Source organism: Merops nubicus, unplaced genomic scaffold (genome assembly GCF_000691845.1).
Source record: "Merops nubicus isolate BGI_N331 unplaced genomic scaffold, ASM69184v1 scaffold20033, whole genome shotgun sequence".
Classification (NCBI taxonomy): domain Eukaryota; kingdom Metazoa; phylum Chordata; class Aves; order Coraciiformes; family Meropidae; genus Merops; species Merops nubicus.
In genome coordinates this window covers 4080-20024 of record NW_008598484.1, presented here as the reverse complement: position 1 = coordinate 20024, position 15945 = coordinate 4080, and the positions used below count along the sequence as shown (strand labels likewise).

At 39.9% G+C, this 15945-nt stretch overlaps 1 protein-coding gene across 1 annotated transcript in view; it reads right to left on the bottom strand.

Moving 5' to 3' along the window:
• Window positions 1–1868: 1868 nt before the first annotated feature.
• The window catches only part of ANKLE2 (ankyrin repeat and LEM domain containing 2), a 14906-nt gene continuing 829 nt past the window's right edge, over window positions 1869–15945 (bottom strand). The window contains exons 2-12 of the mRNA XM_008937062.1: window positions 13602–13793; window positions 12177–12370; window positions 11066–11254; window positions 10664–10786; window positions 10208–10274; window positions 9366–9547; window positions 7835–7941; window positions 6747–6940; window positions 5319–6045; window positions 4698–4829; window positions 1869–2103 (exon numbers count right to left, since the gene is read on the bottom strand). Of these exons, the coding sequence (XP_008935310.1) occupies window positions 1869–2103; window positions 4698–4829; window positions 5319–6045; window positions 6747–6940; window positions 7835–7941; window positions 9366–9547; window positions 10208–10274; window positions 10664–10786; window positions 11066–11254; window positions 12177–12370; window positions 13602–13793 (2342 nt within the window). The remainder of the gene's footprint in view (window positions 2104–4697; window positions 4830–5318; window positions 6046–6746; window positions 6941–7834; window positions 7942–9365; window positions 9548–10207; window positions 10275–10663; window positions 10787–11065; window positions 11255–12176; window positions 12371–13601; window positions 13794–15945) is intronic.

Here is a 15945-nt window from a genome sequence, read left to right as displayed (position 1 = left end):
ATGTCCAGCTCCTTGGAAATAGGCTTAGCTATAAAGAAAACTAAGTAAGCCTTTTAATATTATTATTGTTTTTAAAGTAGGAATGCTCTCCCAGAGCAGAGAGCTATCGCACCAAATAATCAGACTTGGAGAGCGCAAGACATTAAAATACCTTCTGTTTAGAAAGCCCAGAAGAAAAAAAAAAATCTGTATTTTCATGTGCCCATAGTAAGTGGATACCACTTTTGTTTTAAACTTCTGAAAGAACATGGTTTTAATTAAAAAAGAAAAAAAAAGTTACAAAAGGCACTATTAAGCTTGCAAAAAAGCATTAAGTGCAGTTGCAGGTTTGTACCAAATCATGAGCCTGTTGAAGGGTGTGCAGTGTGCATGTGTGTGTGTGTACGAACAGTCGCTGCCCGGTGCAACAGCCATCGAACCGACCCAGCGCCAGCCCAGCCGCGCCGGGGCGGCGGGCCCTGCCGGTGGCAAAGGGCCCGCCCTGCCTGCGGCTGGGGCTCCTCTGGCCACACCCCGCTGCACTGACACCTGAGGAGGGGCCGCTTCCTCACTCCCTGTGTGGCACCAGTGACTCCACATCCACCCCTTCTGGCCGGCACAGACTTTCTGATCAGCTCCACACTGTAACGCTAGCTAGGTTTATTCTTTCTTTTTAACTAGAGAGCTGTCGGCACTAGAGAACCTGTTGCCAGAACCCTTCTTTCAAGCACCATTACAACCATTAAGCTTGATGGAAAACTGTCTTGAGTTTTGAAAAGCATTCTTCAATCTCAGTGTCCTACTGTCGAAACACGTCACTCTTACAGAAGGCTAAAGAGTAAAACTACTGACTGCTGTAACAAAAACTCATTATCACATCAAGACTAGAGACATAGTAAAAGCTTAGATTCCAATAAAAATATTTTTAGTCCTTATTCCTCTCTCTTTACAGTTGAGAAATAAGGAGCCATATCCTGGGTCACTGGCTACCACTCTAACATATTACAAACTAGACCATGTTGCTGGTAAATTTGCTGAAATTATTGCTGATGTGCTTCTGTGTAATAACTATTAAAATCTGCTAATGTTAAAAGCTTCTGTGGGAAAAATATACCAGCTAGTTTTTTAGTGTTTTTTTTTTTTTTTTTTAAATCTTCAAACTAACATTCAAAGGAATACCAGTAATTTCTATAGTGCCCCTTTACTAAAACACTCAGTATATCATGGTGTTTTTAACAGACTAGGAACAAGCAAAGACTCGACGTTTCTGTGGAAATAAGTGCATCCATCCACCCCTGTATGTAGGAGAGTGTGTGTGTGTGTGCTCAGCTGTCAGACCCAGCAGCTGGCTATAAACACTCGCTGTTGATGTGCAGCCTTTCACACTCCTGCTCAGCACCACCCAGGCTCTAAGTTAGGCTCTTCCCTTTGAGCTTCCCCTTTGCAAGTGGAAGAACATTTTGCTTCTTGCCATCAACTGCCTCATCAACAGTGAGACTGCTGTTTACTGATGACATGCTTCCCCCAGACTACCCAAGCAAAAGAAATGCAGTTGAGGGCTAAGGGGTTTGTTACAGTAACGGCAAGTGGTGACAGTAAAAGACCACTGGTTCTACGTAAGGACTCAGCTCGCTGCTTTACTGGCAACAACAGTTAATTCCTAGCTACGGGACAACTGCACTGTCACTGACGTCTTGCATGTCACCAGGAATCTATCTCGTATACGGCATAAAGACATATATCCAATTCTTTTTTAACGGTTGTCCTCAAATGAGGAAAAAATAAATAGCCAAGTACAAACCGCCTGTCACTTCAGTAACATTGTAGCCTTTTTCCCTCCATTCTAACAATGAAAATATAACTGAAGTCCCAGGAAGACGGCTCCTGTTTCAGTGGGCAGAAGGCTCTGGGAAGCAGCGGGACTGGCGCAGGGCATGGCTGATGCAGGCTGGGCTGTAGCGCCCGGGACTCCCGGGCTGCGGGGAGAGCGAGGCGGCGCTGCCTCTGCCTGGACTTCCCGGTACGGGACTGTGTCTTCCTGAACTAGGAAACACTGAAGCACTTGGAAGGCCAACAGCCATGGCTTGGGACTTGAATCTTGCCTTCGGTGTTGGACTTGGCCAACTGAAAGAAAGAAGTGATCATTTTGCATTTTGTTAGGAAACGGTGCAATAAGGAGAGCAGCAGTTCCACTCAGTGTCACGTGCAGACCTCAGCAACAACGCACCCACAGAGAAAAATCCTAACTGGTAACAGACAGGCCTGAGGAGAAACAACAGCACAATATCTATGTAGATGTGTTTCCTCATTAGCAAGATGTCATTTGTCCCAAAATGGCCATTAAGAAAAGAAAAAGCACCTGGGCAACTCTAGTCCAGACCCCTGTGAGGAAAGGGCACTGAGATGAAAGCTGACCTGATCCTGGTTAGTGCTGTGGCTGAGCATGATTTCCCCCTCATTTTGAAAAATAATCTTTATATTTGGATGCCACAGAGATAATATAATTTTTCTATCTAGTAAGTGTCAGATTTGTTCTTAAATGAATGAGAAGTAGGATCTTAAATTTCTTTGAAAGCAAAGAATTTCCTTTCTTTTGTCTGCAAAAGCCTCTCTCTTTTCTTTACATTTTATCTTCAGCAAGGCAGAATGACCAAAGGTTGATTCTCACATCTGTGAATCGTTACTGTTCTTTTTTCACAGGTGAGGCAGATTCTTAACATGAGTCACTACAGAAAACATGCTGTAAGCTAAAGATATTTTACAAGGTTTGGAAAAATAAAGAAATAAACCCCAGCCTCCGGCAATGAAAGGTATGGAGGCGTGCAGCTGACCTAGAACCTTCAGAAAACAATTTTCTGCTGGCAGACCTCCTGCTGTCTGTATCACTAGCTCCATTTTTTGCAGTCAAAATCCTACCTGAACACTAAGTGACCTAATGTGCCACTTCTCTGCTTTTGGCAGAGGCAGCACTGCAAAATTAAGGAGGCGGCCAGAGCAAGTCTTGGCACTGTCAAATAATCACAGTAATAATTTTTACTTATGTGATAGAACAGTGATTACCCCTAAAAATCCTCTGTTAAATGTTAGCACTTTAGAAAACACCTTGGACCTTTCAGACAGTCGATTCATGATTTTAAAATTCTGACAATTAGCCTATTTCTTTAAAAAAATTAATACTAAAAAAATAATAAAATCAGGGGATGAGAAACTGTGACTTTGAAAAGTGAAGTGGTACAAGAACACATCAACCAGGTATATGAAAACATCTCCTTTTCTAGCCCAAATCACACAAAAATCTCAGTGAGCTTCATGGTTTTTGTAAAATGATACTGGACATCCCTCTTTCACCACAATATCTGAAATAGAGACAAAACAAAGTTTCTTTCTTCCCCAGTGCTTAGCACTGAGTAGCATCTCTCCTCCCACTGACTGCATGCACTTCTTCCAGCACTGTCACATGCTGTTTCCTCAATAATAGAGGAATAATTCCTCCCATTCCACAACATTCCTCCTGCTCCAATCCCGGCTAACTTAACACGGTTGCATTTCTCAGCTGCTGGTTCCCAACTCTTACTCAGTTTTGTGACCAATAAAGCCAGGCAATTGTATTTTTTTAAATTCTCAGAAGCTCTGACAGCTTTAAAGGATCTGTCTTCAAAAAAACAAAACAAAACAAAACAAAAAAATAAATGTTTAATGCCTATATTGAGAACTTCTTAGTGGAAACAGTTTTCATAATATGTGGAATTTCGTGCATTTAAGAAAGCTACAAGAAACCTGAGAAAAATAGAAGTCATTACAGGTCACTTGATGGTTTTCTGTTCCTGCCCTTTCCAATCTGTTGTGTGGCACTAGCTCATCTGGTTCTGTCTTCAGAACTTTATCACAACTATGTATAAATTGTAGGCTGTCTAAGCAAGGGGCTTCTCAGTGTTCTGAATATTGTCTGTCACAATGGAAATAATTCTTCATGTTAATACGATTACTAAAAGAAGCCACTTGTACAGAAACTGTCACTTTCGGTCCTCAAAAGCAACAGTATTCAAAATCAAACATATAAATGGCAGAACGTGGATTTTGGCATGCCAACAAATGTAGTCTGCTTCCATTATTTATGCAGCAAAACATTATGTTCTCTCTAAAAACTTAGCACACATCATTGTTCACACTAATAATCCCTTTGGACAGGGGTAACAGAGGGTAATGATAAAAATAGTAATAAAAAGATGCCCGAAGAGATCAAATTCACTTGAACATGATGCTGCACAAGCCCAAGTACCTCAAAGCAACACAACGCTCTTGCACTGCATCCACAAGAGGGGCAACTACCAACTGACCTCACAGCGACCATGAACACCAAGGAAGGATCCGAGTGCCAAGTAATGCAACAGCAAACAGAGATTTGCCAACTGGAAAACACTCACACTCTTGAAACCTTCGTTTTCTGTCTGATTTGTCTGCACAAACACGCTGAAGTCATTTGGAGCTGCAGTGCAATGGCAGGAACTCGGCTGCAGCACCAGCAAGCTCTCCTTATTAACAGACACAAAAAGGCTTGGCAATGCATTTCAGACACACTCTAGTACTTAACACAGCTGAATATTTAAAACAAGGGTTTTGTGAGCAGCACGGCCTGAAACTCTAGCTATTCAAGCTGTTCTGCAGCTGACCCACTGAAACTTTTATTTCAGCAGGTTTGGCTGAATGTGCAGAAATACCTTTGCCTGTCAGATGAGGAGTACGACTGCACCGCGTGTTTCCATCTGTAAATAAACGGGTACTTATGTGGATCAATCTCTACAGCTTCTATAGCTGCTAAGACATCGCTGTCCAGCTTTGAGGGCTGCTCCCTGGAACAGAAACAGATGAAAAGAGAACTATGTGTTTGTTCAGGCAATAAAACATCCCAATTCCAAAATGTTAATTTTTTTAATATAAGTTAAGAAATCGCCCATTCTCCTCTATAAACAGCTTCCCTATGACCTTTTACCATCAGGCCCACACTTAAATGACCATCCATTATTACACATTAGTCTCATAAAATAAAAGTTCTGAAAATTCCATCTGAGGACAACCCAAAAGTGTAGTAAACACTTTATTAATCTAAGCTGGGCTCATCCTGAAGTCACAAGGCTGTCGGATGGTGAGCAGCAAAGTTAACTGAAACTGATTTGGAAACAAAGACTTCTCTTCTCGCTTCTGTTTTCAGTGTTCAGCCAAGTGTTCCGAGCAAACGGCATGGCTGCTGCACGAGCACTGTCAGTGGCACTAGCAAAAAGCATCTTGCTTTGTATAGACAAATCACAGGACAAGTAAGTGTTAAAAAAGACAATTCTTACCCAAGCAGGAATAACTTCTTAGAATTATCATTTGTGGGTGAAACCTTCAAATGAAACTTCCGTGAAGAAAGTTCTTGACGTTGTTGTGCCTCGTTAGTCTGGATTCCAGCATCCACCATGGACAGTCTCTCCTTTTCTGATGGTATTTTGTGTTCTGTCCTTAACTTGGTCTCTCCAGGTTTACCTATAACACTTGGCTCAGAAGAACCTGCCAGTGAAGCCGCACAGGTCTTATCCAGATGGTCTTTTGATGTTCTGAACTGACTTGCTCTTCCAGCCAGAATTCTCTCATTCTTGTTTTTTTCAGTGATTTTATTTGATTCCCCCGCAACCTCTTGTTCTTGGCATGACAGGCTTTCAAATTCTGACATTAAATTGGAAACAGGTGATACGAGGCATTCTTCTCCATCATGCAAATGCCTTCTGTCACTAATTATCCTCTCACTGGACACAGGATTGCAAAATCCATTTTTGCTGGAAGAAGCCACCTTTTCATAGTGCCTGGGGTGCTCGGCTGTTTCTATCAAGCTTACTGTATGCTCCATTGACAAGATATCACACTCAGCATCTCCAAGAGCATCAATGCTAGGTTCTTGGGACACAATAGGTTGGCTGATATTTCGTGCTGCATTTTGTCTGTTTTTAATTTCTTCTAAGCTCATGTCATCATCATCCTCATCTAAAAATGCTCCAACAGAGATCGAATTGCAGCACTTCTTACTCTTGCCTGTAAGTGACAAAAGCAACACGTAAGAAGACTTTCAACAGAACACCAACCAAATAAACTAAGAACAAACACACAATCTTTATGCCTTACTCTATTTATTGCGGCCCTCTCTAATTTTATTTATGCAACAACATTAACTACCCAAACTACAGCTACAAATGCAAAACAACAACATTACAACCGTATCTCTTTTGCAAATAACCTTTTACATCCTAGTCATCTGACAACAGTCCTCACTTTGGTCATTAGCCAGCAACGAAGGACAAACTCAGGATGAAGAAGGTAAAAAAGCTCTCCTGGGTTTTGTTCCGTGTGTCTCTCACCCTCTAGTGTAAATAATTATTCTTTTAAGAAGTTTTTTATTCTGCATCTGTGGATTACAAAATTCCATACTCTAAGATGAGTTCCCAAACACTCTGAGCAAAAACTACAGAAGGTAGGTTTTCTTACAGGGATTTCTTTTGGGGGCTACAATCAGTACAACAAAGTACTTCATATGAAAAGCAACAAACATCTAATGAGGTCTGCTCTAATTCTCCTGCAATCACTGTGCTGTTAGCAGTATAATCACACTGTTCGGATAACAGATTAATAATAGCAACCACAACAGGTGAACACTGCTTCCCCTGGGCACCAAGCTTCTCCTCTCCCCCTTCTCCCTAGGTACTACCTGTTGTTTGTCACACTTGCCCTTTCCTTACCAGAAGGATGTGGAGTTTTATATCTATTGCAGGTTTCATTTTCCCCTGTTTCTTGCTGAGCCTTTTCGCTCATTTCCCGATGACTCAGGTACTCTTCTAATTTTCGCAGCCCCTCCTGGGAAGACAGATCAAGAAAACAGCCCAGAAATTCCCAGTATTCAACCCACGGGAACCCCAGTTCATGAGCTAACTCCCTGCAATAAATAAAATAAAACGAATCATTTGTGAAGACATAAATATTAGTTTGACAATAATTCTTCTGAACACATTTTTTATCAGCTATTAATAGAAGTATAAATGTGCAACTAGGCAACACAATTCTGCAACAGTCAACAGTCTGCAACACCACTATACACAATATTAGCAAACATCACCTCATTAAATTTCTTCTAGAATATTTTAAAAACGTTATCTACTACCCTCACAGGTAGCACCATAAATATGGCTATGTTTAAGCTGCCTGTGCCTAGACATCAGATGGAGATGAATCCCCACTGATGCAGGCATGCCCTGAGTGACTCTGCCATTCACCAGCTTTTTCTATCCGGGAATGGCAGAAGGTAGGAGGAAGTGAGGGGTTATTTCAAAGGAAGAAATCTGACCAGCTTTTAATAAAGTGTGTTTTTTCCACCTGATGCTGATACAAGATATTTTAACAGTAAGGACACATACCACAACACACAGCTTTTATAGAGCAGAGTATTTGTCTTAGGTTCTTTTCATTCTGCTATCTTTTTTAACAGTCCCTCAATTATACAGAAAAAGTTGGCTATGCATAATTTTAGATCTTATAACAAATCAAGCAAGTAAATGTTTGAAAAAAGCATTCTATACAAACCATTAGTAACAGTTAAAATACCTTTTCTTTATTTCCAAAGCTAAGAAAGCTGGCTCTCCCATTTTTAACAATTTTGCTTAGACAAAAATACAGTAAAAATCCAACTATAAAATACTTCATAAATACTTCTGCCAGTAACTTTTGGCCTAAATACTGTTCAGTAAGTGAAAACTGTATTCTCAGCACAAGACTTTTGCTTTTAATTGCTCTGTCTACTGCTATTTTTTTATACTGATACTCTTTTAAATACCTTCCAACTCTTTCAACACCTCTCTCCAGATCAGATTTCCTGACATTGTGAAAGAAGCCAGCTCTCTCTCGGGGTGGAGTCTTCCAAAGCCTGCGAAACTCTTCAGCCTTTAAAAAAACAGACATACATTTTAAAAACCCTGCTCCCCACAACATGAAGCTACCTGAGTGCTGACTAAATGTCTACCTATAGGTCTAAAAGACATTTAGCTGTTCGTTGTCTACATGTAAACAGCTCAAGTTCTGCTACAAGTATTGCCCAACTCCAGCTATGAAGAATCCCATACTGGATCTTAAATTACACCTCCCAGTATTAGTGGTTTATTACTTTGATGTCATAACTGCTTATTAAAAGAGTAAACTGTAGAGATACTAAATCTACCAGTTTTTGGTTTGCGTGTAGCAGGGAAAAGGAAAAATGCTCTATCATTTTGCCATGCCATAATTTATTTAATTACAAATGCTCTCTTTGTCACTGGTTCCTAGGATGCAAAGATGGCATTTTTGTATGTATATGTTTAATTCCACAGACTTGCTACAATTATTAGAATATTCTTGTTGTATATTTCAAAGTTTGAACTCCTAAAGGGAATATATTCATGGATGTTTGTAAAATTCCAAACTTTATGGCTTTATATGAGAAAAATAATCAAAAATGACTAAGAATTGCAGTCAGACACAAAAAGTATCCATCAACAATCAACACATTGTTTACACCCTAGATAGTATTTTCCAGAGTATAAAATATATTTATGTCTCTGTCAGGTGAACAGAAATTTGACCAGTGTGCACATTTAGAAGAAAAACCATTAAGGGTTTTGGTAAACCTCACAATCCTGGAAGAATTCAAGCATGAGATGACAGAAAGTCCTCAACTGTATTTATTCACTATTTCTAAAGCTGACATACTGCCAGCATGTTCATATTAAACATGAGTCACAGAAATGCCTATAGATTTCTATTTAACTGATATCTAAGTATTCCTCCTGAAAATTTGTCTACTGTAAAATCAATACTGTTCCAAAACTATCCTAACACCTGCTACTTTCTCATCAGTTTTTCCATTTAGAAGACAGAATTAACTCAACAAGCAGAGATGATAAACTGCTTCTAACATCCAGTGGCAATTCCTAGAAATGAGATAAAAGACTTAAGATTTTTTAAAACAAATTCATAGCCACATTGAAAGGCTCTGTTTCAGATCAGAAAGTTAGAGAATTAGCTGTAAAACAATTAAAGGTTTGTCCAAGAGTGCTCTATGAAGGGATTCCAACAGGAAAAAGAAAAGATCAACTTTCTTTTGACTGAACTACCACTCTTCTTATTTACACCACAGCTTTCTGTTTTCAGCAATAAAAAATGATTACAACTTTCTGCATCTCTCCTTCTCTATGGAGGAAGACCCTTCTCTTCAAGAAAAAGAGAAGCAAGCAACACCACATAACGAACGGACCTAATGGAAATGGACCTAATGCTTCTTTATGGGAAAAAAAAAATAATGAAAAAAATAGGCATTAAAGTTCTCTACTTACCTTTGAGGGGCTCATGGGACCCGCAAAAGCTCTTATTGACAACACTGGATCTTTGGGACTACCAGTGAATCTAGATAAAGTTCTTTGGGGGCAATCATCTATCTGATCGGGTGACCATGGTGCACCAATCACAGGAGCTGAGGAATTGTCTTCTGCTCTCAAAAGTGGCACATAGTATCGACCTAAAATAAATAATACAAGGCTTTCTTAAGAAGTTCATGCTTCATTAACCTGCTGCTTCTTCCTAGAATATCAGTACACCCGTCCACCTGACTTTATTTCATTAGCAACATTACTTGTAATTCAAACTCCCTGTTTCAACACTTACTGCCTGCTTACAGACTGTGTTTTGGTACAGGCTCCCTTCTCTCTCCAATAAAACAATACCTGCACTGGTACATATATCCCTTCCCCAAGGACCTTCAACAAATTTTAAACCCTCCTTTTGCAAATGCTTAAACCCACGTGACGAAACAGTTAAAAGTTCCATGTCAAAGAGATGACATGACTCCTCAGCATGATAAATAACTCTCTTGCTCTGTAAAGATCTTTTGTTTGCTTTTAGATTAAACTTTCTGCTTCAGGCTCACTGAATAAAATAAGGGCCATGCCTGAATTACAGAGCTATGAGAGTAACCTTGTGATCCATTCCCTAACAGTTCTGACCATGTAATTTAAAAGACAAAACGTCTTCCGTTACTTGCCAGTTGCAGTTTCTCTTTGGTTTTCACAGCACTGTACAACAGCATCATTTAAGCACAGAATGCTACAGACAGCAAACTGAATGCAAGGCAGCAACGAGCCAACTACAGGCCTGGCAGAATACAAAACTGCATACAGACCTTTCAAGTACTCTCGTAGTTTTTCTTTCAGTTCTGCAGATTTATTCTTACTTCTTTCACAAACTACCTGTTAATATAATTTGAATTGTTTGTTAGTAGAGCATAAGACATCAATCTCAAATCAATTGCAATGTGTGTTCTTTTTGAACAGTCACATTACTGGCCTCTACCCATCTTATCCAGTACTTTTAATCCATAGCAGAACAAACCACTAGAACACATCCACATCCATACAATGGATACTGCAAAGAAAAGGCAGAGAATCGTAGAATTTACAACTACCAGATACAACCAACTTTAAAATATTTTTAATGTTATCAAAAATTTACACTCTAATCACAACACTACCATCTTACTACAAGCCTTCTATCTACAGTAGTTACTCAATATTTAAATTTGAAAAATAAGGATTAGGCATAACATTTTTGGTTTTGTTGTGTACATGGAAAGACTTACTTCTGCTGGAGTTTGATTATATTTGTTTTTTGGATTTTTTACAATAGCTGGGTGTGAGGTAAGCACATTAACAACATCCAAATTCCCAAACTTGCAGGCAAAATGCAATGGAGTATCAAATCCCTGTGGGGGGAAAAAGGACAAAATCACATGCATTTGGAAACATAATGAAGTCTATCCCATGTATTTTATTTTGAGACTGGGAGAAATAAATTAATGTCATGACTAATTATCATGGTTCTTAAACATCTTCTCCTACCTATAATGACTATTAAAATCAATAAAACTCCTGAACAGTTCATTCTGTCACCTTCTATTCTCCTTCCTTCTTCCCTTATATACCCTTGACACCTTCCAGTTGTTTCCATAATAATAATAAACTGGGAAACATGCAAATCTTACCATTTTATCTGGTGTATTAAGGTAAAGGTCAACAATGTATTGGATGCGATTCTTCAACATCACATCATTATCATCTGGGTACATGAGCCGCATAAATTCTGGGTTTTCCAAAGTGTCCAGTAATAACTGGCAGATCCCAGGCTGATTCTCCTTTGCAGCAACATGCATGACATTGTACCTACACCCTTCCTGAGAAAAGAGGAGTGTGAGAATGAAGTGAAATCTAAACAGCTTTCTTACACCCATATGCTTAAGTGATTTAGCTGTGAAAATACAAAGGTTTCCACATTGACTCTTACAGGTTTTTGTTTCTTAAGATTTTACTAGGAAAAGATGTTTGCAAAACAGTACATAAACATTCATTCAGAACGGCAGTAAATTATATGACGTTGTAAGGACATGCATCTTTATACTCATTCTTACAATTAATGAAATTATTCCTGTGCTCAGATACAGACTGTTTTTACATCTGGGGAAAGAATGTGACAAAGAAGGCATATCAAGATAGCATGGAATAAAAGGAGATAGGATGTTCAGTGTATAAAAAGAGCAGGAAAATGGGTGTATATACACACAAAATTCAGTTTGCTGTGATGTATTACATACAACGTCTCAATCACTTCAGAAAACTGGTTGGATAGAAAGCATTTTTTAAAGTAAGATTGTCATTATCTGCTAAACAGTCCCTTATACATGATTTTAGATGCAGAGCATGTTCTGAATTTTACTGAAGGTGAGCAGTGCTGTAGAACATCTAGTCACAGCCCAGGCACTACTTGTTCCTTAAAACCATGCTATTTAAAAAAGACTGGAATGATCTGGGGGAGATCAACACTATATGAAGACTACTGGATGAAACTATTCTTTCCCCGAAGAACTGCATACTTGGTTTCATTACTCCAGCTCTTCTGGAGCAAAGTGAACTCTCAGTTACGATGGATGACTTCCACAAGACTTTCTGCCATGTTTTTCTCAGCTTTCAGCTAGTCTCAATAAACACTGGTGGAAACAAGATATCTTCAAGGAAGAGAGAAAACAACATTCCCTCCAGTTCAGCTTACCAGGTCTCAAAGCTAACTCACTCAACCAGAACTGGAATTTTTCTCTTTACCTGTACAACTGTTGGATTGTCTCCTGACCCTATCAGATAGCGAGGGTTACTCCAAATAAGTTCTGAAAATGTTGTTGTATCTCCTTTCTCAACAGCTTTCCGAAGCTTAGCAGTAAGATCTTGAGTACGAGGACTTTTAAAACTGTTGGCTCTCTCCTTGTTAGCAGTTTCAGTCTCTGGAGAGCATAAGCCATCTACCAAAAGACAAATAACATGTTTCTAGATACATTCTTTTCAGTGATCACTACTTTCACACACAGACCATGAAAATAAACTGTATTAGTTTTGCATTTTTCATGTACAGCAGTAAAAAAAATGAGTTGAATGGTAAGACATTTAAAAATACTAGTAGGTAGTAATAGGGAGGGAGGAGAACAAGACAATCATCTTGTAAAACTGTTTCAGACTTTAATAGGGACTGGCAAATTTTATAATTGTCAATCTGTGTCCATCCAAACCTAAAGCAAAATTCAACAAGAAATAAGAATTCTCTGAATGCTACAGTTGCTTTTGCAGTCCTGTGACTACTGGGTCCCTTTAATCTAGCAACTGGGAACACTGAAATATGACCAGAGTTTATAATTTCATTTCTGAACTTACGGCCATACCTAACAATTAAGTACAGTTTTAATATACTGTTCAATACCAGTGTCTTATCAAACCTGAAGATCCTGAAGTCCCCAAGTAAAATCAAATCCTACCAAATATAGCCATAGACTACTAACCAACACTTCTATGCAGACTACCAACATTTCAGCTTTAGAAGAACAGCACCGTTCTTCAGCATAAAATTCACGTGACTCAGAATAATGACTTTAAAAGTAACTGGTTCACTTTATCATAACACAGACCACAGAAACCACACCTTGAAGGCCAAACCTTATGCTTTAAAACACAAAAAAGTCTTTCAATAGATTCCTGGGGCTCTAGTGTACTTCTGTGGCAGCTTTTCACAAAAGAAATGGCAGGATTTTAACATACTTTACTTCTTTTTTTATTTCTGTACATAAACTTTGGTGCTCCCTTCTTGGAAAAGCATCAATGAACTCTAAGATTGACTTCTCCAGTGACAGTATCATTTTATACAAGAGTAAAACCACATTTGAATTAAAAAATTAAAATACGCTTTTTATTGTCTGTTTCTGATTTATGTAACAGAAAAAAAAGTAATTAAATACTGGTTGTCATATCTGTTTATACAGTAATTTTATTGGTGAGTAAGCTCTGGAGCTGCAATCCAACATTTGTTTGCAGCTTACTTTAAACAGCACTGCGCCCAAGGCCCTTGAATTTCTAAGATGCTTCACCCTTTGTTTTTTTTCCTGTTATTAGAATATTGATTATGAAGTTGTTGCTTCTTCTTTCATAAAAAATGAGCACACCATATATTGTGTGTACTGTACAGAGATGAACACCCTCACTCACCTCTGTTAAATGAACCCATTTTCACTGGAGACAAACATAAAGAGGACTTGCTTGGAGATGGGAAATAATCACAGATTCCTTTAGCAAATTTCTCAGCATCCTCTCTGTTTGAAAAAGCTTTAAAACGGGAACCCTTAATCATCTTAACAGCTTGGAGAGCTTCCTTTTTATCTTCATAAACATGTACTCTCTCTGCAACAAAGTACAATCAGAGTTATGTTATTTCAGCAATCTCAGATGTGATCCTAGAAACAGATTATAAAATTCTCAGACTATACTCCCAGATTTGGTCTCAAGACTATTTCTCTACCAAACACAGCATGAGAATCAAAAGTCCTTTTAAATTTTTTCTCTCTCCGAAACAGAGTAGAACTTTACACACTCCAGCTAATGTCAAGTGCCATGTGTACAGTGTTTGGCCATTCATATGAATCAATATCCGAACATCCTTTTTATGGGCCAGCTTCAACAAGCCAGTATTTCACATCCAGACTGCAAACTCAGAGCTTATGTACCCTGCATTACTTTCCATGTTCTTGTCTTCAGAAAGATCTACTATGTAAGTGATCCACTGTCCCAAGTGGGGACCTTGGTAGACCTCTACCCAGAGCCTTAGGTATCAGTCAAATCCTTCTCCTTCCTCTCCTGTTGCATTAATATTAATTTGTTCAAATTAAGTTATGTGAATATCCTTTTTAGTGGAACGAATACTTCCTACTGTCTCAGAGTAAACAATCCTTTATGCACTCCTGTAAACCTGCCACTAGGTAATTTAACAATCCCTTATTGCAGGATTCATCAATAAAATGTGAAAAATGCTTCTAGATGCTTGTAGATATCATTTGGCATGAGGATAGGAATAAAAAATATGAAATCTGTTAGAAGAAATCATTTAAGCTTCAACTGATGACAGTATAAATAGTTTTTTTATTATTTGTAGGATTGCTTTTTATTCTTGAGAGGTGTTAAAAGCACAGGATGGGTATGAGAGTAGCAGTAGGGAAGGATTTTCTCCAGCTGGGCTACATGAAGTAGAGGAACCTCATTTATATATCATGTACATCAACATCACATCTATACATCCCGGCCAACTGCAGACTTGCCCATGTGACACCCGTCCACACGAAGGGCAGGAAGGAGGATCTGGGGAACTGCAGCCCTGTCAGCCTGACCTCAGCACTGGGGAGGGTTCTGAGCAGTGTATCCCGTGTGGGCTCACACGGCACGTGCAGCACAGGGGATCCCAGCACAGGTTCACAGGAGACAGGGCCTGCTTGGCCAACCTCCTCCTTCTGTGAGCAGGTGACCCGCCCAGTGGACGAGGGAAAGGCTGTGCATGTTGTCTGCCTGGACTTCAGTAAGGCCTCTGACACCATCTCCCACAGCATTCTGCTAGAGAAGCTGGCACATCATGGCATAGACAGGTGGACTATTTGCTGGGTTAAAAACTGGCTGGATGGCCAAGCCCCGAGTTGTGGTGAATAGAGTCAAATCCAGTTGGCAGCCAGTCAAAAGTGCTGTTTCCCAGGGCTCAGTTTTGGGGCCAGTCTTGTTTAACATCAGTGATCTGGATGCAGGGATCAAGAGCACAATTGGAGAGTTTGCAGATGATACCAAATTGAGTGGGAGTGTTGATCTGCTCAGGGGCTAAGAAGCTCTGCAGACAGATCTGGACAGGTTAGATCAATGGGCTGAGGTCAGCTGCAGGAGGTTTAACAAGGCCAAGTGTCAGGTCCTGAACTTCAGTCACAACAACCTCAGGCAATGCTCCAGGCTTGGGGAAGAGTGGCTGGAAAGGTGCCTGGCAGAGAAGGACCTGGAGGTGCTGGTGGACAGCCAGCTGAACATGAGCAGGAGTGGGCCCAGGTGGCCATGAAGGCCAACAGCATCCTGGCCTGGATCAAAAATAGTATGGCCAGCAGGAACAGGGACATGATCATGAGCCTGTACTCGGCCCTGGTGAGGCCACAGCTGGAGTACTCAGGTCATTTTTGGGCGCCACAGTCTGAGACAGACACTGAGGTGCTGGGGTGGGTCCATAGGATGGCAATGAAGCTGGTGAAGGGTCTGGGGAACGTCTTATGAGAAGCAGCTGAGGGAACTGACATTGTTTATTCTGGAGAAGGGGGCTGAGGGGAGACCTTACAGCTCTCTGTAACTCCCTGAAAGGAGGTTGGAGTGAGGTGGGTGGTGGGTGTTGGTCTCTTCTCCTGAGTAACTACTAACAGGACAAGAGGAAAAGGAGTTTTAGATTGGATACTAGGGAGAATTTCTTTACTGAAAGAGTGGTGAGACATTGGATCAGGCTGCCCAGGGAGGTGGTGGAGTCACCATGCCTGGAGCG